Below are 24130 nucleotides of genomic sequence, written 5' to 3'. Positions count from 1 at the left end.
TGCGTGGCCCCTAGCCGCTCCTGGCATGACTGTCGTCTCACAGGCTGGGATACGTTACTTAAAGCCATTGTAGAGTGGCTGCACACTTGTACACTAATGCCGGACAGTACAGAGAATGCCATGTTGAATAACTTTTTACCATCCTGTATGACCTTACGTTCGTGGTCATGGAGCTGTACTTGCAATAAGAGGATCCTTTTAATACCCTCATATAGCCTTCACAATGGAAATTAAACATGGCACAATTTGCATTGAAGCCAATAAACTGGTGATGTACACGGACATCCTAGATGCTCTTTGTAGTCTTTCTTGACTAAAATAAATAAATCTTGGAGAAGGTCCTAAATCCCTGTTTACCGACGATAACTTTGAATTTACTAAAAGGTTATTGGAAAAAAAAATGTTTTCTGAACTAAATAACGCCCTGTCTCCTTGACCAAGACCCCATCACGGATTAGACAAGGGCGCACAAGCATAGTAATGATATGATAGGTTCTCTTTCTTCCGGAAAAATACATTCCTTATAGGGGTATGTTCACACCAGAGGTGTTTTTTTTTTTTTATTTCAAATGTGGATTTTGATGCTTGTAAAAAGTGAACATACCCTCATATATTCACCCTGCGGCCCACCTGGCCGGCTCAGGATGCCCATCTTAATGAAATAATAATATGCAAGTAAGAACTTGTATTAAGTAAAGACTCACTTGTGATGAACTAAATACAGCCTCGAGTCACATATTTTTAGTTCAAGAACATCCTGATGTGTGTAAAGCAGTTTCCGGTGAGAGCCTTGTGGCCCTTAGGCAGAGGTGGGGACTGATTATACATAGTGAGGCAATAATAGAGCTCTGGAGCAGGATCGCAAACCTCTTCGTATGTGTGAGAGACGTGGGCTTATTAATGAGGGAATATAATGAGCCTATCAGGCCAGGGTGCATTACTAAAGCACATGTCATCGTAATAGGGCACATTCACATCTGTCTCATCTGTGACGTACTCCTGCTATCACGTTACTTTTACACTCAAAATTCTAAATTGGAGGCGTTGTTGTGGCCAACATTATTGGTTGCCTCCCAGCTTTTTCCAAAACACACAAGACCAGGATGAGCATGCAAAGTATATTGAGTGGATTTTATTTATTTTCCTGGGATTTACTTACCTTAAGGCTAGTTGTATGTAATGCCATTATTTACTCCGTAACTCTCCCTTTTTTTATTTTTTACTTTAGATCTCTTCTACGCTACGGTGGAAATCTTTCCCTGCAGAGTGCGATGAGTGTGAGATTTAACAGTAGCGGGACTCGGCTGCTGGCCCTGCGCCGGCGACTGCCACCTGTCCTGTACGACATTCACTCACGTCTGCCCATATTCCAATTTGACAATCAGGGTTACTTTAACTCGTGTACCATGAAGAGTTGTTGTTTTGCTGGAGACCGAGATCAGGTGAGCAAATTGATAAACTAAATAGGAGATATATATGTATGGCTACGTTCACACTAGCGTTATGCTAGTGTGCGTCGGGTTAGCGTCGGGCGACGCACACGTCATGCGCCCCTATATTTAACATGGGGGACGCATGCGTTTTTGTTTGTTGCGTTGTGCGACGCATGCGTCTTTTTTGCCGCAAGCGTCGGACCAAGAAAACGCAACAAGTTGCATTTTTCTTGCGTCCGATTTTCGGCAAAAAAACGACGCATGCGTCGCAAAACGCAGCGTTTTTGCGTGCGTTTTGCTGCGTTTTTGCATGCGTTGCGTCGCCGACGCAGCGGCGCACAACGCTAGTGTGAACGTAGCCTATGTATGTATGTATGCTTTCTGCACATAGTCCACATTCATTAAAGTGGCTTAAAGGGAACGTGTGATGTCAAAAAATGCAAATAACCTGCAGATATTGAAGCAATCTGTAGGTTGATAGCATTCTAAATCTGTGCATCTGTATGGAGGAAATTAACTTTATTGCAACCAGCACAGCTGTTATGGCTTCATTCACGGCTCAGTACATAGTGAGCTGTAATCGTGCAGCAGCACTGACATTCGCCTCTGCTGCGCCAACTGTTAGTGCTGCTGCGCGGTGACAGCTCACTATGTACTGAACAGTGATGCATGTACTCATGTATGTCCTTTTTTTTTTTTTCTAAGGCTACGTTCACATTCGCGTCTTTGGACACAGCGTCGTCGCCGCAAAACAACGCATGCATCATGCATCCCTATCTTTAACATTGGGGACGCATAGGCATGCGTTTTGGTGCGTTTCGCGACGCATGCGTCGTTTCGACGCACCTGGCAGGGCACGGCAAACGCAACATGTTGCATTTTTTCTGCGTCCAAAATTTTAAAAAAACGCATGCGTCGCACTTGCATTGCATTTGTGTGTCGTCGACGAGTCAAAAACTCCATTGAAGTGTATTGGCAACGTAGAAGACGCAAGTACTTGCGTTGTTGTGCGTTGTACGATGCATGCGTTCTTTACTTAAAAAATAGAGACACCGAAAAGACCATATATATATATATATATATATATATATATATATATATATATATATATATATATATATATATATATATATATTACAAAACCTCCTCATACATATATACATATATATATAAAAAGGTTGAACGGATGCGTCAAAAATGCCTGCGTTTTACTTGCGTCTTTCGTGCGTCGCGTCCACGACGCTGCGTCCAAAGACGCGAATGTGAACGTAGCCTAACCTCCAGGAAAGCCTCTTTAAGCCTCGCTGGCGCATAGCATAACCCTGTGTCACTGAGTGTGTTCTGTGGCAAGGCGAGGAGGTTTTGTAACCCTTGTAAGACATCCTAATAATCCTTGTTTTTGTAGTTGTACATGCAGCGCTCCTCATTCATCTGAGGCCCAGACGGGGTAACCACAAGTCTCATTCATGCATTTACATCACTATCCACTCCCACCGTCCTTGCTAAATTTCAGTGGGCGCTAACGAGGAATGCACCATCTGCCTGAAGGCCAAATTCTGTGTAAACAGAGCCAGCTGACAGTCTGTCTGTAATTTGGCATCAGACAGGAGATGATCCTTCTATGAGAACAGTTTTTGGTCACTGCACCCTCCATCAATGTTTTTGGCAGCAAAATCTCATACTTTGCATACTTATGGATTATGGCTCTGGAACTTTGGTCTAAATCATATACATTTATTATCTCTGTCAATGTGGATAGGTGCAGCCCTGAGACCAGGCTTGTAAATGAGCCTCCGGTAATGATCGCTCCAGTGTCACAGTCCAAAAAAAATAACTTATGTTTTTCACGCGGTCTTTAAATATCGGGCCCCAATGATTTAGACCGTAGCGCTCACCTTCCTGCTTATGACATAGCCCTTATACTTTTCTAAAACTTGCTTCCATGTAAGGCAGCTTCTGCTTACCGGTGCCTGAAGGCTTCCTCCACCCCCTGTAATTGCTTCCAGGAACAAAAATGCAGCCCTCATGAAATGAAAGAAGGACTCTGGTTTTCATGGCTTCTGTTCACATTCCTTCCAGACATCAGCACATGCTCTGAGCTGATATCAGATCATCTGTCAGCGCCCGCCTGCCTTCCTGTGGGGTGTGAATGGCAGGAGGTAAGAGAATTTCAGTCTTCTCTGCAGCACATATCCCAGCTTTGCGTATAGCTGATGTGGAAGCTGTGCTAGAAGCTGTACCATAAAAATCAGCCGGCGAGAGCCTAAGTAGAGATAGGAGTGACTTTCAGAGCAAGTTTAACAAACTTCACCATATAAAAGGATAAATAGAGCGGACATACCATTTGTGCAGATGCATAAGGGCCCAAAAGGTATAGGGGTCCAATTCTACCTCCAAAGCAGCATGCAGCGCCTGTTGCTGACATTTTTCCACTGCAAAAGGCTCATACCTTGCACAGAGGTTCTTTTGCATGTGTAACGAGTACAGTAATATACACACTGGTCACCATCTTCTGCCGTTTTCAGCAATGCTCCGATACCCTCCAGTGCCATGTGACTGCATATGTGACCTGACAAATCACAAAGCTTCTCCTGGGTGTCACATTTTAACATTTTCTCAATGCAAGTCTATAAGACTCAGAATGAGTAACAGCTGCTCCGCACAGCAGACACCGAGTGATCCGTCACAAATGCGGTCATGTGACAACGGAAAGACTGATGCAGTGCAGAAAACGGAAAACTATGAGTACGTTACTGCTTTAGGGTATGTGCACACGTCAGGTTTTTTTCCTGACAAAATCCGGAGAAATCTGCCAGAAAATCGCGTTTTTTTCCGCGCGTTTTTCTCGCGTTTTTTGCGCGGATTTTTTTTTTTTTTTTTTTTCCCTGAATGCATGAAATCCGCAGAAAATCCGCAAAAAGAATGAGCATGGCCATTCTTTTTGCGGATTGCGTTTTTTTTGCGGAAAAAACGCATACATCTGCACAAAAAATGCGGAATGCATTCTAAATGATAGGATGCATAATTTGAGCGTTTTTTATGCGGATTTATAGCGTTTTTATCGGGAAAATACGCAAAAAAAACGCGAAAAATCCGGACGTGTGCACATACCCTAAATCACACATAACTAATTACTACTGGAGGTTGAAATACAACATTTAGTAGAAGTGGTTCTATAAGTCACTTTTTTTTTTTTTTTGTCTTGTGGTATTGTGGGGTTTTTTGTTTTTTTTTGGTACGGAATTCTTAAAAATGGTGCATGTAATTCATGGATATTGCACAAAATTAAAAAAAAAGAAAAAGCTCGTTTTTTCTTTCACATTTTTGGGACTTTTCAATGAAAACTGCCGCATGTGTCACTAAATGATGCAAAATTTGAGCTTAAAATATAAGACTGGGAAACACCAGAGGAAATTTGGACCAAAGTTTGTGACTTTTTAGGCTATGTGCACACGTTCACGATTTATTACAGAAATTTCCTGAGAAAACCACGTTTTTACTGCGTTTTTGGTGCATTTTTTTCCGGACATTTCCCAATGCATTTTATAGTGGGAAATCCGCCAAAAAAAACGCAAAATAATGAACATGCTGCATTTTTTTTTACCGCGATGTGTTTTTTTTTCGTGGAAAAAAACGCATCATGTGCAGAAAAATTGCGGAATTCATTCTAAATGATGGAATGCATAATGTATGTTTTTTCTTTGCGTTTTTTTTAGCGTTTTTATAGCGAAAAAAACGCGAAAAATTAGCAACGTGTGCACACAGCCTTAAAGGGAACCTGTCACCCCAAAAATCGAATCTGAGCTAAGCCCACCGACATCATGGGCTTATCTACAGCATTCTGTAATGCTGTAGATAAGCCCCCGATGTATCCTGAAAGATGAGAAAAAGAGGTTAGATTATACTCACCCAGGGGCGGTCCGGTCCGATGGGCGTCGCAGTCCGGTCCGGGGCCTCCCATCTTCTTATGATGACGTCCTCTTCTTGATTTACCAATTATGTACCTGTTCTCCGAAGGTATTCTTGTATTTGGAGTCTTTTAGGGTATGTGGTCTGTCAACAGCAGCCGCCTCCTTTCCTGGTTTAGGTTTACTGATCCCCATACATCATTGCATTCCTTAATCGCAGGTCACGTGTCCGTGTGTCTCAGACATTAGGCAGCTATAGTCTGGCACCTAGTTATCAACTCAGACTCCCCCATAACCTGTTTTTCCGGTGACAGCAGACATAGTCGGGGACTATCTGGCTACCGCTCCAAATACATGAGATTGCTGATTATTCTGGCCGAAGTCAGCAGCTTCTCTTGGCAAGAACGTGTCATGGGGGCCTTTGTCTAACTTGTATTAAGTTGTACAGTCTGTCTATTTCTAACAAGTATGTTCTCCTTGGATTTACTTGTATCCTTAGTAAATCCATTGGGATCTTCTATGCTGCTTGTTCAGATGATGTAAGGGTTATTATTTTTGCTGCCTAATAAACGTGACTATGAATGGAAGCTGAAGTGTATCTTGTGTGTTATGGAGAACAGATGTCTGCTAGTTTGCAGAGCGCTTCTGTCATGTAGGGATTAATGTATAGCATTTCTCTATCCTATGTCTTATAAACTTATAGAGGAACCTGAGGACTGAGAGATTCATATAATAAAGTGTCTAATATATATTTTTGTTTTAGTACATTCTCTCCGGCTCAGATGATTTCAACCTGTACATGTGGAAGATCCCGTCCAGCCCAGAAGCAGGTGTGTTAATGCATTTGTAGATCTTTTATAAGCAGCTCATACACATTAGGTAACCTATATGTGACAATTTCCAGCCTTTCCAAGCCTGGCTTCATCCAACAAAACAACAGTGGGTGACAGTGATTAAAACAAGAGCCAACAAAGTAAGCACAGTCTAAAGCAGGGATGCCAAATACATAGAAGACGAAAATGAGAAACTTTGACAAAGTCACGGGCCAACTGGTACACAGTATAATGGGACCCACGTAGTTCTCCATACAGAATAATGGCACCGCGTAGTCCTCCATACAGAATAATGGCACCACATAGTCCTCCATGCAGAATAATGGCCCCATATAGGCCTCCATGCAGAATAATGGCCCCACATTGTCCTCCATACAGAATAATGGTCCCACATAGGGGTGGTGGTTCTGGTGTCACGAGACAAATGAAACCACCCTGCAGGCCAGATTTGGTCCACAGGCCAGAGTTTGACGTGTATGGTCTAAAGATATGGCAAATGTATCATCCAGCATGACTTTTGTGTTTGAAACTGTTAAACTGTAAAGCGCTGCGGAATATGTTGGCGCTATATAAATAAAGATTATTATTATTATTATTATGAGCCACCAGGATAAATTTGGCAAATTTATAGTCTATTCTAATCCAGTCTGTCAATCAAGCTGATGTCAGTAGTGATGACCTGACAACTGATAAACCCAGAAGAGAAGTGATTAAAGCAATGGTCGGGCGGTCAGCCGAAGTAGAATAATTAAGGCCAAAGACATCATGTGCCCACAGCAATAGGGGCGGACAGAGAATAAAGCAAATAGTGACTATATTGGACACGGTTTGCATTCTTCATACTAATTTTACGGAAGAATAACTGGAATCTCAAAGAAAACTTGCCCCCATGTATGTGAAACAAGTCTGAGAAAGAGTTTAGTACAATTTTTCACAGCAAGATAGAACTACCGTACTTATCACCTTATATGTATAATCACTACATTACTAGCACCATGCTTTGATACATGTTATGTACTATGTTGCTGAGGTTGACAAAAAATATATAATTTTGGGGTAAGAATAATTCTGTTACTTAGTATAATAGTTGTGTTATTTAGTATAATATGTGAGGGGTTGACACGCTTAGCTGCTTCCTCAGGTAGACACAGGAACACTTTATGAAAGTCAGCATAGACCAAGGCAGGGTTCAGGAAAAACAAAAGCAGAGCCTTCCTGGCTTAACGGACAACAAAACAAAGTCCTTTCTCTGCATGTTTCAACGTGCAGACACTACACACTGTCCCCAGCTCCTTCTTGGAGGCACGTGGGAGTACCTACTCTCCCAAGACAACCACACAGACTGTCTCCCATGTCCAGGTGATCGTGACATCACCGCAGGTCCTGCTAGTACACATGCCGATGTTGGCTCTGCAGGAGGGGATATGCTGAACACCCTCCCTCTCACACTATGAGTGCTCACTTAAAACCAGCCCAAGTATAACTTTAAATTAACCCTCTCAGCAATTAGCATGCTGGAAGCAAAAAATATCCTGTTTTTTGCATCACTGACCGCTGTATGTGCAGTGACACGTATCTCCCCTCATACACTGTGCCGGTGACTCTGTCACATATTTCCTTTCTCTGCCCAAAGCCGGGGGTTTTGGCACCTTCAGACATCAAACTGGGAATTCGGAGAGCGCATCTGCATTACCATGTAACCTCCCTGGCCTATGCTCTACCTGTAAAGTGAAGTCTTGAAGGGCTAAGAACCACCTTGTCACCCTGGCATTCTTACCCTTCTCTCTCAACTATCTCAGAGGGTCATGGTCTGACACTAACTTAATAACTTAAACCTACGGTCTAGCAGGTAATACTTCAGGGTGTTTACGGCTCACTTTATAGCTAAACATTCCTTCTCTACTATGGCATAATTTTTGTCGCAAGAAGAGAGTTTCCGGTATAGAATGGAATGCTCTTCACCATTTATTTCCTGTGACAGCACGGCTCTCAACCCAACCTCTGACGCATCGGTCTGGACCGGTGCAACCAGAACCGGATGCTTGCACAGCGTCCGCTTGAGGTCTTGAAACGCCATCTCTGTGTCAGGAGTCCATTGCACCATCATCAACTTGATGCCCACAAGGAGATCCGTTAGCGGTGCACCAATTACAGCGAAGTTTGGGATAAAACACCGGTAATACCCAACAATTCCACAAAACACCCTCACTTGCTTTTTGGAGAGCGGTTGCGGCCACTCCTGAATTGCTTCTATTTTATTCAACTGGAGCTTGATTTCGCCTCTTCCGACGATGTAGCCTAACTACCTGGCCTCTTCCTTCCCTAAGGCAGACTTCTTTGCACTTATGGTGAATCCCGCTTTCCTTATTGTATTGAGGATCACTTGTACCTTTGGCAGATGCGAACTCCAGTCATGGCTGAAGATGTCAATATCATCCAAATAGGCTGCAGCATACTTCTTGTGTGGAGCCAAGATTCGAGGCATCGCCCTCTGGAAGGTAGATCTGCAGTCCGAAGTGCATTCTGGTGAAAACACCCATCTGGCGTTGAGAAGGCCATCTTCTCCTTGGCGCTCTGGGACATGGGGATCTGCCAGTACCCCTTCGTCGGGTCGAGAGTTGTGATGTGCCTAGCGGGCCCGAATCGCTCAATTAGTTCATCCACTCAGGGCATCGGGTACACGTCAAAACTGGACACCTCATTGAGCCTGCGGTAGTAGTTAAAAAAAACCGCCACTCACCATTGGACTTCGGTACAAGGATGATGGGACTTGACCAGCCACTTCTTGACTCCTCTATCACCCCGAGGACCAGCATTCTCTTCACCTCCTTTGAAATTATCTCCCAGCGTGCTTCGGAGATTCCGTAGGGCTTTGAGGTTTACCCGTACATGCGGCTCTGTTAGCACTTCGTGTTCAGTGACTTGGGTGCGCCCTGGCAACTCCGAGAACAGGTCACGGTTCTGCTGCAGCTGTTCTTGACATTGTTGCTTCTGGGCCAGCGTTAGCGTCTCAGAAATCACGATCTCCTCAACCTTGGCTTTGGTACGGGCCCCCAGGCAAGGAGCTTCCAGCGGTTCATGGTCCACACAAGGTTTGAGTAAGTTCACATGGTATACCCAGTATGGCTTCCTGCGACTGGGCTGGTATACCTTGTAATTCACGTTCCCGAGTTTTTGCACGATCTCATACTGGCCTTGCCACTTGGCCAAGAACTTGCTCTCCACCCTAGGGATAAGTACTACCACGCTGTCCCCGGGCTGGAATTGCCTTAGCCTCGCTGATCGCTTGTATACCCTCGCTTTGGGTCTCCTGTGCCTGAAGATGTTTCTTTATGATAGGCATTATGTGACATCCTTTCCTGCAGCAGGGTGGCATGCTCAATAACACTCTGGTGCGGCATGACCACGGATGTCCAGGAGCCCTTGTGGATGTCGGCGGTACAGGAGATCGAATGGCGAGAAGCCAGTGGAAGCCTGTGGGTCTTCTCTGATAGAAAAGAGCAGGAATGGGAGTAGATAGTCTCAGTCCAGAACGTCCTTCTCAACGACCCTCTTGAGCATGGACTTCAAGGTCTTGTTGAAGCGCACCACCAGTCCATCGGTCTACGGATGGTAAACTGAGGTTCGCAGCTGGGTGATCTGGACAACTCTACACAGCTCTCGCATCACTTTGCTCTTAAACGGGGTAACCTGGGTCATCAAAATCTCCTTGGGCAAACCAGTCCTGGCAAAGATACGGACAAGCTCCCGGGCGATACTTTTAGCCGAAGAGTTCCACAGTAGCACTGCTTCTGGGTTCCGGGTCGCGTTGTCCATGACCACTAAGATATACTGATGGCCACGTGCAGATTTAACAAGGTGACCTAGGTGCATAGCAATCCTCTCCAAGCAAACTAAGGGGCCCTGAAAGTGAGAAGCAGCAGATACATATATATACATACATATATATATATACACACACACACACACACACACACACACACACACACACACACACACATATATATATATATACACACACACACACACAGTACAAACCAAAAGTTTGGACACACCTTCTCATTTAAAGATTTTTCTGTATTTTCATGCCTATGAAAATTGTACATTCACAGTGAAGGTATCAAAATTAGGAATTGACACATGTGCAATTATACACTTAACAAAAAAGTGTGAAACAACTGAAATTGTCTTATATTCTAGGTTCTTCAAAGTAGCCACCTTTTGCTATGATGACTGCTTTGCACACTCTTGGCATTCTCTTGATGAGCTTCAACAAGAGGTAGTCACCGGGAATGGTTTTCACTTCACATGTGTGCCTTGTCAGGTTTAATAAGTGGGATTTCTTGCCTTATAAATGGTGTTGGGACCATCAGTTGTGTTGTGCTGAAGTCTGGTGGATACACAGCTGATAGTCCTACTGAATAGACTGTTATAATTTATATTATGGCAAGAAAAATCAGCTAAGTAAAGAAAAATGAGTGGCCATCATTACTTTAAGAAGTAAAGGTCAGTCAGTCAGAAAAATTGGGAAAACTTTGAAAGTGTCCCCAAGTGCAGTGGCAAAAACCATCAAGCGCTACAAAGAAACTGGCGCACATGAGGACCGCCCCAGGAAAGGAAGACCAAGAGTCACCTCTGCTTCTGAGGTTTAGTTTATCCGAGTCACCAGCCTCAGAAATCGCAGGTTAACAGCAGCTCAGATTAGAGACCAGGTCAATGCAACACAGAGTTCTAGCAGCAGACACATCTCTACAACAACTGTTAAGAGGAGACTTTGTGCAGCAGGCCTTCATGGTAAAATATCTACTAGGAAACCACTGCTAAGGACAGGCAACAAGCAGAAGAGACATGTTTGGGCTAAAGAACACAAGGAATGAACATTAGACCAGTGGAAATCTGTGCTTTGGTCTGATGAGTCCAAATTTGAGATCTTTGGTTCCAACCACCGTGTCTTTGTGCGACGCAGAAAAGGTGAACGGATAGACTCTACATGCCTGGTTCCCACCGTGAAGCATGGAGGAGGAGGTGTGATGGTGTGGGGATGCTTTGCTGGTGACACTGTTGGGGATTTATTCAAAATTGAAGTCATACAGAACCAACATGGCTACCACAGCATCTTGCAGCGGCATGCTATTCCATCCGGTTTGCGTTTAGTTGGACCAGTTATTTATTTTTCAACAGGACAATGACCCCAAACACACAAGACCTGAACCCAATTGAGATGGTTTGGGGTGAGCTGGACCGCAGAGTGAAGGCTCATCAAGAGTGTGCAAAGCAGTCATCAAAGCAAAAGGTCGCTACTTTGAAGAACCTAGAATATCTACTATATAATTGTCTAAGGATCACTTCTGTCTGTCTGTCTTTCTGTCACGGATATTCATTGGTCGTGGCCTCTGTCATGGAAATCCAAGTCGCTGATTGGTCGTGGCAAAACGCCCACGACCAATCAGCGACGGCCATAGTCTGGCAGCGAAATGGCCGCTGCTTTACTGCCCTGCAGTCAGCGCTTAGCGCTCACACAGGGTTGATGCCAGCGTTAATGGACCTCGGTGTAACGCACTCCGTTAACGCAGCTATTAACCCTGTGTGACCAACTTTTTACTATTGATGCTGTGTATGCAGCATCAATAGTAAAAAGATCTAATGTTACAAATAATAATAATAATAATAAAAAAAAAGGTTATTCTCCCCCTCCGACGTCGCACGCTGTCCTCGGCAGTGCAAGAGGCAGGTTCCGGTGCCAAGAATGCAATGCGAGAAGGACCTGCCATGACGTCACGGTCATGTGACCGCGACGTCATCACAGGTCCTGCGCTCATACCAACCCTGGGACCGGAAGCTGCCACGTGCACCGCACACAGGGCCAGGACTTCAAGGGGCCTTCGGAAAGTGAGTACCGGTATATGTTTTTTGTTTTTTTTTTACCTTTTTTTTTTTAACCACGCATCTAGTGCCCACATTGCTATATACTGCGTTGGCTCTGTTATATACAGTACTACATCTCTGTGCTATATACTATGTAGCTGGGCAATTTACAATGTGACTGTGCAATATACAACGTGACTGTCCAATATACTACCTGGCTGTGCAATATACTACATGGCTCTGCTACATACTACGTGGCTGACCAATATACTACATACCTGTGCAATACACTACGTGGCCTGTGTTATATGCTACGTAGCTCTGCTATATACTACGTACGCTGTGTTATATACTACGTCGGTTGTGTTATATACTACGTCACTGTGCGATATAGTACGTAGCCTGTGCTATATACTACCTACATATTCTAGAATACCCGATACGTTAGAATCGGGCCACCATCTAGTAAGACATAATTTCAGTTGTTTCACACTTTTTTGTTAAGTATACAATTCCACATGTGTTAATTCATAGTTTTATATATGTGTGTGTGTGTGTATGTATATATATGTATGTATGTATATACATACATACATACATACATACATACATACATACATACATACAACTATATGACAGGTGGGGTAGGAACTGCCATAATTTAGGAACTCTCAGTAACACCCTGGCCAAAAGGACCTCTGTTTCACTCTCTTCTGAGTTTTCTCCATCCCCAGATGTCCACCCAAAACATGCGAATAGGCCATGTTTAAAACCCTCCGACGGTTGGGTCCTGGAACTAACAGGTGCTCTACTATCTCTCTCCCCCTGTTTAGTCACCCGATACAACAACTTGCCGTGGATTGCAAAATGAGGGAACCTGGTGTCCACCCCTGGCTCTTGAGCAATCCCTTTACATACAGTCACATTCTTCAATGTAAAGTCTCGAAGTTGAGCACTCCCAAAGTCTCTTCGGGCACCTCTAAGTTAGAGAAGCTGGACTCCTCTGTTACCGTCTCGTCCTCCAATTCCAGCGAGGACACATAGAGGAAACTCCTTCACCTTTGATTCTGATGGAGCCGTTTTCAGAGGGGCCTGGCTTTTTACGGGACACTTTGTACAGCCCCCTTTTGCCTCAAGTTCCAAAACATAGAAAACTCCCGCCCCAGTATGACAGGATGGATTAAGTCTTTTACTACCCCAACCTCATGTGACTTATTACCACAGTCTGTTCCCATGGTTACTCTAGCTACAGGGTAGTCCTTGGCGTCCCTGTGTATGCAGCGACGCCCACAAACTTGTTAGGAATTAACTGGTGAGGCAGTGCAGATCTGATTCGGGTCACCAGATTACCAGAGTCTTAACAGTCCCCGAACCATCACCCCATTGACGGACACTGCACATGACTGCGGGCCGCAGCTGGGTTGACAGTCCATACTGCAGGCCAGATAGGCATAATAGGAGCAGTCCATGGGTTCAGTCCATGGGTTCAGGGGACATATGACACCGGGTGGGTACGTGTCCAGGGTTGTGACACCGCCAACACACCACATCCTTCATAACAGCCTTAGGGGATTCTTCAGCAGGGCCTATCCCCTTTTCGTGGTGAGCTTGCCCCCCTTTGGGTATCCCAGTACGGGGAAGTAGCAACATCTGTTTTCCCAAGGGATTTCTCAACAACCAAGCCAACCAGGTCGTCTGCATTCGAAGGGTCGCCCTGGGCAACCCAGGTCTGTGTTAGCCTGGAAAGGGAGTGGATGAATTTGTCCATTACCACACGCTCGACCATCTAAGCCAGAGTGGAAGTCTCTGGCTGTAGCCACTTCTGGACCAGGTGCAACAAATCGAACATTTGGGAGCATGGAGGTTTGTCGCCAGCATACGCCCAGCAGTGTACTCGCTGAGCCCTTACAGACATTGCTACTCCCAGGTGTGCCAGAATTTCAGTTTTTAATTGCCTGTATTCTTTGGCATCCTGGAGGGCTAGGTCGTAATGTGCCTTTTGGAGTTTCCCCCGAAAGATAAAGCGCCAGTACCTCTGCCCACTGCTCTGGTGGTAGCTTCTCACGCTCTGCCACCCACTTGAACACAGTCAAAAAGGCTTCAAAATCCTCCCCTGGGGTCATTATCCGTATGGCTCGCCTTACCCTTTTCTGGAAGTACGCATCATCAGCTGGAGACGGAGAGGAGGTCAGCCGTAAATGAACCGCTTCTGCGAGGATCTCCATTTGCCGTGCTAGCGCCTTCTGCTGCTGTCTCTGCTGCAGATGGTGTTGAAGCTGCTGTGCGAACAGCTCAGTCATCTCCTTTTGCGCCAAATTCTGTTGTTGACTGGCAGCAGTTGTTGCTGCTGTACCTGGACAAGATGTTTCACAACCTCCTCCTTGCTGCCGGACATCTCGCTCTGAATGGCAGATTTCACCCAGGACATGTAGTTGTCCTCAGTCTCTGTGCGTGTTCCTGGAACACTGCCCGCACTCAAAACACCACGTGTGAGGGGTTGACACGCTAAGCTGCTTCTTCAGGTAGACACAGGAACACTTTGACCATAAATGATCAATGGAATACATAACCAGTCTATAGTACCAACATACCCATATTTGTAAATTTATTAGCAGAAGTAATCACATGAAAGGACAGGACCATATCGGACCAACTGCATATTCACTAAGAATGTACTACCCATAAAGAAGCAGTCCTGAGTCCAAATATACAAACGTGCAAAAAACTTTATCAATATTAACAGGCATAAAACATAGCAAGTGGGAAGTCCCTTGCGCCAAACTCAGCACATACAATGGGACAGGTGAAGGTGCATGTGGCAATACCTCTATCAAATATCAGTGCTATCCAACAACATTATGAATGTAAGGGGATAATACAGAGAATCAGTCATAATAGACCAGCAGCACGGACATTTGTGGTATCATATTTACATGCAAGTGCAACAAGTATACATACCAATAGGCAGGATGTCGGGGAAGACGGAAGCTGTGTGCGTGTGTGCTTTGACATCACAACAAACAAAAGCAGAGCCATTTTGGCTTAACGGACAACAAAACAAAGTTCAACAGAATCCTTTCTCTGCAGGATTTAGGGTATGTGCACACGTATCTTTGAGGGCTGTGGATTTTTCCGCAGCGGATTTGATAAATCCGCAGTGCAAAACCGCTGCGGTTTTTACTGCGGATTTAATGCGGTTTCCGCTGCGGGTTTACACCTGCAGTTTTCTATTGGAGCAGGTGTAAACCCGCAGCAGAATCCGCACAAAGAATTGACATGCTGCGGAATGTAAACCGCTGCGTTTCCGCGCGTTTTTTTTCTGCAGCATATGCACTGCGGATTTCATTTCCCATAGGTTTACATTATACTGTAAACGCATGGGAAGCCGCTGCGGACCCGCAGCTGCGGATCTGCAACAAAATCCGCAGCGTGTGCACATACCCTAAGGGTATGTGCACACATCAGGATTTCTTGCAGAAATTTCCTGAAGAAAACCGGAAATTTTCTGCAAGAAATCCGGAAATTTTTTTTGCCGTTATTTTTTCCTGTTTTTTTTGCGTTTTTTTTTTTTTTTTGCATTTTGCAAGCGAAATTAGCTTGTAGAATGCTAAAGTTTTCTAAGCGATCTGTAGCATCGCTTGGAAAACTGACTGACAAGTTGGTCACACTTGTCAAACATAGTCTATGCAGCATCAATAGTAAAAGATAGAATGTTTAAAAATAATAAAAAAAATGGTTATACTCACCTGCAGACAGCCGATCTCCTCAGCGGCGTCCGTTCCTATAGATGGTGTGTGTGTGTGTGTGTGCAGGACCTTCGATGACGTCGCGGTCACGCGACCAATCACAAGACTGCGACGTCATCGCAGGTCCTTCACACACACCATCTATAGGAACGGAAGCGGCAGCATGCACCGCTGAGAGGCGGGAAGACTCCGGGGCCATCGAAGGTGAGTATTTCACTATTTTTTATTTTAATTCTTTTTTTTTTTTATACCAATTATATGGTGCCCAGTCCGTGGAGGAGAGTCTCCTCTTCTCCACCCTGGGTACCAACTGCACATAATCTGCTTACTTCCCGCATGGTGTGCACAGCCCCATGCGGAAAGATAGCAGATCAATGCATTCCTAGGTGTGCGGAATCCCCGCAATTCCGCAAATTTAATGAACATGTTGCTTTTTTTTCCGCGATGCGATTTTTTTTCGCGGAAAAAAATGCAACATTTGCACAAGAAGTGCGGAATACACTGTAAATAATAGGAGGCATATGTAAGCGTTTTTTTCGCGTTTTTATAGCAAAAAAACACGAAAAATACTGAACGTGTGCACATGGCCTTAAACTTTATTACACTAGTACACACTGTCCTCAGCTCCTCCTTGGATCTACATGGGAGTACCTCCTCTCATAAGACACCCACAAAGACTGTCTTTCATGTCTAAGTATTTAACCAGGACCATGTGATGATCACATGATCATGACATCACCGCAGGTCCTGCTAGTACACATACCGGTATCCATTCTGCAGGAATGCATACCTGAGCATCCTCCCTCCTACTCTATGGGTGCTCACTTAAAACCAGCCCATATGTAACTTTAAATTAACCCTCTCAGCACGGAGGCTGAAGGCAAAAAATATCCTGGTTTTTACATCACTGACCGCTGTATGTGCAGTGACACATATCTCCCCTTATACACTTTGCCAGTGACTCTGTCACAAATAGTTGTGTTACTTACTATAATAGTTGTGTTACTTAGTGTAATAGTTGTTACTTCTATATAATTGTCTAAGGGATCAGCGATGGCCACAGTCCGATTAGTCCCTCCCTACTCCCTTGCAGTCAGTGCCCGGCGCCCGCTCCATACTCCCCGCAGTCAGCGCCCGCTCCATACTCCCCTCCAGTCACCGCTCACACAGGGTTAATGCCAGCGGTAACGGACCGCGTTATGCCGCTGGTAACTCACTCCGTTACCGCCGCTATTAACCCTGTGTGACCAAGTTTTTACTATTGACGCTGCCTATGCAGCATCAATAGTAAAAAGATCTAATGTTAAAAATAATAATAAAAAAAAAAAACCTGCTATTCTCACCTTCCATAGTCCGACGATGCGCTCGCGCCTGCCGCCAGCTTCCGGTCCCAGAGATGCATTGCGCTAAGTGATCTGGGTAATTTCGCAATGCATCCTGGGAACGCAAGATGGCAGCAGCCGCGCGCGCATCGCCAGAGGTTCGCTGGTTCCCGGCGGGTGAGTATGTAACTGTTTTTTATTTTAATTATTTTTTTTTAACAGGGATATGGTGCCCACACTGCTAAATACTACGTGGACTGTGTTAGATACCACGTGGCTGCTATATACTACCTGGCCAGTGTTAGATACTATGTGGGCTGTGTTTTATACTGCGTGGGCTGCGTTATATACTACATGGCTGCTATATACTACGTGGGCAGTGTTATATACTACGTGGCTGTGTTCTATACTGCGTGCTATATACTACGTGGCCACTGTTAGATACTATGTGGGCTGTGCTATATATTACGTGGGCTGTTATATATTACGTGGCCAGTGTTACATACTACGTGGGCTGTGCTATATACTGCGTGGCTGCTATATACTGTGTGGGCTGTGTTATATACTACGTGGGCTGTGTTATTTACTGCGCGGCCTATATTAACTCATCGGGCATTCTACAATATGTTTGTATGTATATAGCAGCCACATGGTATATACCACAGGCCACGTAGTACTCCTATATACTATGTGGCCTGTGCTATATACTGTGTGGCTGCTATATACATACATATTCTAGAATACCCGATGCGTTCGAATCGGGCCACCATCTAGTAGTGTAATAGTTGTGTCAATTAGTTGTATTTTCTCTCTGCTACTTTTGCTCGTCCTAGCTGTGATTCTCTGCATATGAACAGATTGCGGTCCAAGCATACTGCACACATTAGGCATGCAGTCACAAATAGGCTAATGTCTTCCTGAGCAAAGGAGATTATTGCATCACCGTTGTTGTAAATGGCTTGGCATGAATCCAGAAGCTTCTGATTACTGTGTAACATGCTCAGGACATGACTGGCGTTCTTCATGAAAGGGCAAGATGCAATAAGATGCAGCAGATTAGTAATCAGTCTTAATATAATTTCTGTGTTTCTTTACTCTTCATTAGATTGCCAATTATCCTGTCTGTGTTATTGTGTTCTACTCGTTTCTCTCGTAGGTGGACCAGGAAGAGTTGTAAATGGCGCTTTTATGGTTCTAAAGGGACATCGGTCAATTGTTAATCAAGTGCGATTTAACCCTGACAGCTACATGATCTGTTCTTCAGGCGTAGAGAAGATCATAAAGGTGATGTGCTCAATAAAGCTGCTTGTATTATTCTGTGAATCAGTATAAGAAAATCACACCTAGTGTAGCTACGTATACGCTTCTCCTTACACTAATTTATGTCCACAGTAACATTTAAGCCAAAATAACGTTCTGTGGTATACACCCAGTTGGTTGAATGAGAACATTTTCATAAGGAGGGGTACAGATGAAAAAGAAAACTGTTCCATGATCAGTAGAGCAGCAATAATTGGAGGAGGCAATCCCTGAACAGCCGCGAGACATGCAGCCACAAAGGCTCAAACATATTTTTTGATGACGCCGAATACACTCGGTTAGCACCCGAGCATACTCTGATAACACCTTATCCGAGGACATTCGCTCATCGCTAATGTTTATATCTTGGTTCCCTTGACAGTACCAACTCTTGTACCAGCCTGAGTTGTGCAAAGGGGACACCTGTATATAAAAAAAAAAAATACTACTACTATATACTGTACATATCTACTCATGGAGAAGATAGGTTGGGATTGAGGGGGAAGGATTATCCTTGGGTTTTATTGTAGTTTGTTATATTCTTAAAAACTTTAACAAATAATTATCTCATAAAAAAAGTAAAGGTCTCGTAATAAATTAACATGGTTGGATAATCTCCAAGCTGGCCTTATTGATTGGTAGCCAGTGTCTATATTGTAGGCCTAGAAATATCCCCTGTACAGGTAGCCAGTTGAATAAATCCCATCCATGGATATTGCCGCTAGTATTCCTTCTCATGTGATGATTGTTGGTTGTGTTTTATGAACATTATTTATTATGAATATTAAGTTTGTTGTCTTTTGTTTCTAGATATGGAGCCCGTATAAGCAACCCAACTGTTCTGGGGATCTTTATGGAGAGAGAGAGGACGATTCCCGCAGTTTGTACACACATGAAGAATACATTGGACTTGTGCTCAATAGTGGAAGTGGATTGTCCCATGATTATGCCAACCAGTCGATCCAGGAAGACCCACGAATGATGGCGTTTTTTGACTCGCTTGTCAGGCGTGAGATAGAGGGTTGGAGCTCAGACTCTGATAGTGACAGCACAATCCTGCAGCTCCACCCTGGCGTCAGTGAACGCTCAGCATATAGTGACTCTGAGTCGTCCACTTCCCTACCTCCTTCTCCCGCACAGATCCCCGAAGAGTCTGACGAGGCGGCCACAGCTGGGGAATCGCAGAGATCAAATGACTCTCCCTCTAGAAGATCTAGGACTACATCCCAAAAATTACGACTATTAGCACTTACAAAATACCAGGACAAATATCTAGCAGCCATTGCCAACAACTCGGATTCTGAGGACAATGCAGGGGAAACTGAAGCAGAGGATAGCACTCTCCCTCGCCCACGCTCCCCAAGCCCTGAGGAGAACCGATCCAGCAGCAGCAGCACCAGCAGCAGTAGTAGTAACAGCAGCAGCAGCGATGAGGAGGACACACTAAATGACCGTAGGAGTTCAATGCGACAGCGCAACGCATTAAGGCAGAAGCAAAAAATGCAAAAGGAGGAAAAGGAAAAATTGAACTCTGAAAGTACATCAGTAACAATTGGCGAGGATGTGTTTGATTACCCTCAGATTACAGTGGATGAACTGTCTACATCTGCTGAGTCTTCACCAGATAGAAGTCCTACCCGAGTGGACCGGAAATCTTCACTCTGTCCTAATATAGACTCTGTTGAAAGAAAAATCTACAAAGCTTATAAATGGCTTCAATATTCTTACATATCTTACTCTAAAGGTAAAGATGGTGAATCTTCCACTATGGATGGAGACAGTGATGACACAAGGCCAGGAACCAGCAGAAGAAGTAGTAATACATTGCCACCGGTTGTAGAAAACGACCATACTTCTGATAGTAAAGACTCCTTACTAGATAGCCTTATCCACCAAAAGAAGCATCACAAGGAAAAGCAACCTTGCTCAGAAGATATAGAAAATTCTTCTCAAGACGCAGGGTCGATAGAATATCCATCCGAGTCAAAAAAACTGAATGGCACGTCCATCCATAAAGAGCTAACGTCCAGCTCTGATGACTCTTGTGATGTGCACGATAGCAGTTCAGTGCAAACAGGCACCGAACCTCGTCCGGTCACAGTAAACCAGCAATCCCCTTGTACCAGCACAGACAGCAGCATAAAGGGCCAGGAGGGTGAAATAAAAGCCGAGGATGCAGGTGTGACCTGTTCTCACCAGACCAATGGTCATTTGCATCTTCATTCATCAATAGACTCTAACAACGGCGGGCAAAGTTATGTGGAGCCGGTAGCCACTTGTTGCCGTACGCACCCCAATACAGACAATACTATCTCCCTGCCAGAGGTGGCATCACTGAATAGATGCATATGCTTAACAGACGTGGGCTCTTCTAGGGGTACCAAAGAAAATGCCACATGTCACACAGACAAGGGAGGTCTACAGCCTCCAAGCGGACTAAAAAGACACTGGCCAGAGGAACAAGAAAATTCTTCCTCTGAAAAGAAAATGAAACTTTAGGTTTTTCTTTTCGTCTCCTCATGTTGTTGCGGAGATTTCCTAAAGTGTGTACAATTCATAAAAAAGAAAAAAAATCTGAGGCTACGTCCGTCAATTTGTGAGACATAGTCCAGTTGAGTTTGCACTAAAGGCAGCAGTGTTTTCTTTCAGCTATTTTTATAATGGTTTCTCTCCCTTTTTATGTTAAGGTTAGGTATGAAATATCTGCCAACAGTAGGTACCTGCACTGCTGGATATATATATAAAAAAAATAATAATAATCTTTTAGTGGAGTGGAAGTGGCACAATGCTGCGGCTAAATCCCAACTGTTAACAGGTTTCTTTTCTGTTTATTGCCAAAGCAAACACTTGATCTGTTTTGGATCGATGTATATCTGTGACCGGAAAATCTTAGGACTGACCCAAGAAATTAAAAAAAATCCTTCTTTTCAGTCACTTCTTGTTCAGGTGGTTTTCTTTAGCAATTTTGGGTGATGCTATGTCCATTAGTTTGGCACTGCTGGATGTTTACCCACTAACAATGAACAATAAGGAACGAACCTGATGTCACGTGAGTGAAATGAAAGTTTATATGGCTCGGAAAGTTATCTTTAGCCTTGTTTGGTTATGGCACATGGCCTACTGCAGCATGGTTTTATTACAACGTAACACTACTATCAGTCGGTGATTTTAGTAATCTTCATCCCAGGCGTGCGCCAGCAAAAATTACACAGCAATGACCGCGAACAGCTGAAACTTCGAATTAAGTGTTAGCGGTCTCTCTGCCTCACAAGTAGGCAGTAGCTTTACCCACAAAACAGCATCCATTAACAACCAATGTTATACACTAGTGCTTCCATAGACCTATCTAAGGGAATGGGGCAGTGAGCACACACCATAGTGCTCTGTTCACATTGGACTTTGTAACCCCCGCTTTGTAGATCTGTCAGGGTCTCTGCAGTCATGGAATAACCCTTAGATCTATTCACTCCATTAGATCAGAGAGGGAGATCCATGGGGACAAATTTTCTTTCATGCTGAATGTCAACCAAAAAGCCGTAACTTTATTCTGCATTTTATAATGGGCTCTCATTTTCTTTTGTATGTTTGCGGCTTTTTTTTTTTAGAGCTGGAAATGAACTTCCTTTTTTCGTGTCCATTTAATGTATTCTTCTTAATCATGGCATTATAGATTTCATGAGCTTTTCTCAGTTGCTATTGTTGGGCGTTTTTCTCCCATGTCTTATCTGTATTCCATCGTTTTTTTTTCCATTGTCATGTTGCAATGTACAAGTTAAAATGGATGGAAAATGATGCCTTAAAAGGCAATCTGTCAGTAGGATCAACCCTCCTATTGTGTCTATATGGGCATGTAGATCACTGAAAGCTGAATTAAATGACACACCATATCTGTGATCCGATATATTATTCCACATAAATCCACGTTTTTCTTATAAATAGAGCTGTTAAGATCTATGGGCTGGACATAGATCTCCCAGAGAATCTGCTGCCAGATATTACTTTAGATGAAAGGAGGCGTTACCAGACTTCTGGTAATGTCCTGTTTCATCAAAAATAATCTCTGGAGGCATATTCTCGGCGAACTTTACGTCCAGCCCATAGATCTTAACAGCTCATTTACATATTAAGGAAAAATGGGGATTTCTCTGGAATTAAGGTACCGTCACATTTAGCGACGCTGCAGCGATCTAGACAACGATGCCGATCGCTGCAGCGTCGCTGTGTGGTCGCTGGAGAGCTGTCACACAGACAGCTATCCAGCGACCAACTATGCGAAGTCCCCTGGTAACCAGGGTAAACATCGGGTTACTAAGCGCAGGGCCGCGCTTAGTAACCCGAATTTTTACCCTGGTCACCAGTGTAAATGTAAAAAAAAAACCAAACACTACATACCGTATATACTCGAGTATAAGCCAACCCGAGTATAAGCCGACCCCCCTAATTTTGCCACAAAAAACTGGGAAAACTTATTGACTCGAGTATAAGCCTAGGGTAGAAAATGCAGCATTTACCGGTGAATTTCAAAAATAAAAATAGATGCTCCATACCGTTCATTATTGCCCCATAGATGCTCCATATACAACTGTGCTATATAGAATGCTCTGCACCGTTGATTATGGCCCCATAGATGCTCCTTATAATGCTGTGCCATATATGCTCTGCACCTTTGATTATGGCCCCATAGATGCTCCTTATAATGCTGTGCCATATATGCTCTGCACCTTTGATTATGGCCCCATAGGTGCTCCTTATAATGCTGTGCCCCATATATGCTCTGCACCTTTGATTATGGCCCCATAGGTGCTCCTTATAATGCTGTGCCCCATATATGCTCTGCACCTTTATGGCCCCATAGGTGCTCCTTATAATGCTGTGCCCCATATATGCTCTGCACCTTTATGGCCCCATAGGTGCTCCTTATAATGCTGTGCCCCTTATATGCTCTGCACCTTTATGGCCCCATAGGTGCTCCTTATAATGCTGTGCCCCTTATATGCTCTGCACCTTTATGGCCCCATAGGTGCTCCTTATAATGCTGTGCCCCTTATATGCTCTGCACCTTTATGGCCCCATAGGTGCTCCTTATAATGCTGTGCCCCATATATGCTCTGCACCTTTATGGCCCCATAGGTGCTCCTTATAATGCTGTGCCCCTTATATGCTCTGCACCTTTATGGCCCCATAGGTGCTCCTTAGAATGCTGCTGGTGCTGCCATAAAAAAAAAAAAAAAAAATCACATACTCACCTCTCTTCTCAGGACGCCGGCGCTTTCAATAATTACCTGCTCCTCTGCGGCTCCGTCTCCAGCACTGACGCTCAGCAGAGGGCGCGCACTGACTACGTCACAGCGCCCTCTAACCTGAGCGTCATTGCTAGAGGACGCTGCAGACGGAGCCGGAGCGAGGAGCAGGTAATTATAGCGCTGCGCTCCCCTTACCTGCTGCGGCGCGGTCCCTGCAGTCCCTGGCTTCTCCGGCGCTGCAGCTTCTTCCTGTAATTGAGCGGTCACATGGCACCGATCATTTACAGCAATGAATATGCGGCTCCTCCCCTATGGGGGTGGAGCTGCCTATTCATTTCTGTAATGAGCGGTGCCATGTGACCGCTCAGTGCAGGAAGAATCTGCAGCGCCGGAGAAGCCAGGGACTGCAGGGACCGCGCTGGGAGCAGGTAAGTATGATTACACAGCCCCCGCTCCCCCTCACCTGCCGACACCCGGGTAT

General features: G+C 44.5%; 1 protein-coding gene across 1 annotated transcript in view; it reads left to right on the top strand.

The window, feature by feature from the left end:
- The window catches only part of DCAF5 (DDB1 and CUL4 associated factor 5), a 105507-nt gene extending 84167 nt beyond the window's left edge, over positions 1 to 21340 (top strand). Inside the window, exons 6-9 of the mRNA XM_069732304.1 lie at positions 1229 to 1442; positions 6105 to 6171; positions 18264 to 18391; positions 19217 to 21340. Coding sequence (XP_069588405.1) covers positions 1229 to 1442; positions 6105 to 6171; positions 18264 to 18391; positions 19217 to 20905 — 2098 coding nt within the window. The 3' untranslated portion in view covers positions 20906 to 21340. The remainder of the gene's footprint in view (positions 1 to 1228; positions 1443 to 6104; positions 6172 to 18263; positions 18392 to 19216) is intronic.
- Positions 21341 to 24130: the final 2790 nt, after the last annotated feature.

Source organism: Ranitomeya imitator, chromosome 1, assembly GCF_032444005.1.
Source record: "Ranitomeya imitator isolate aRanImi1 chromosome 1, aRanImi1.pri, whole genome shotgun sequence".
NCBI classification, from domain to species: Eukaryota; Metazoa; Chordata; class Amphibia; order Anura; family Dendrobatidae; genus Ranitomeya; species Ranitomeya imitator.
This window is presented reverse-complemented; position numbering and strand designations above follow the sequence as displayed.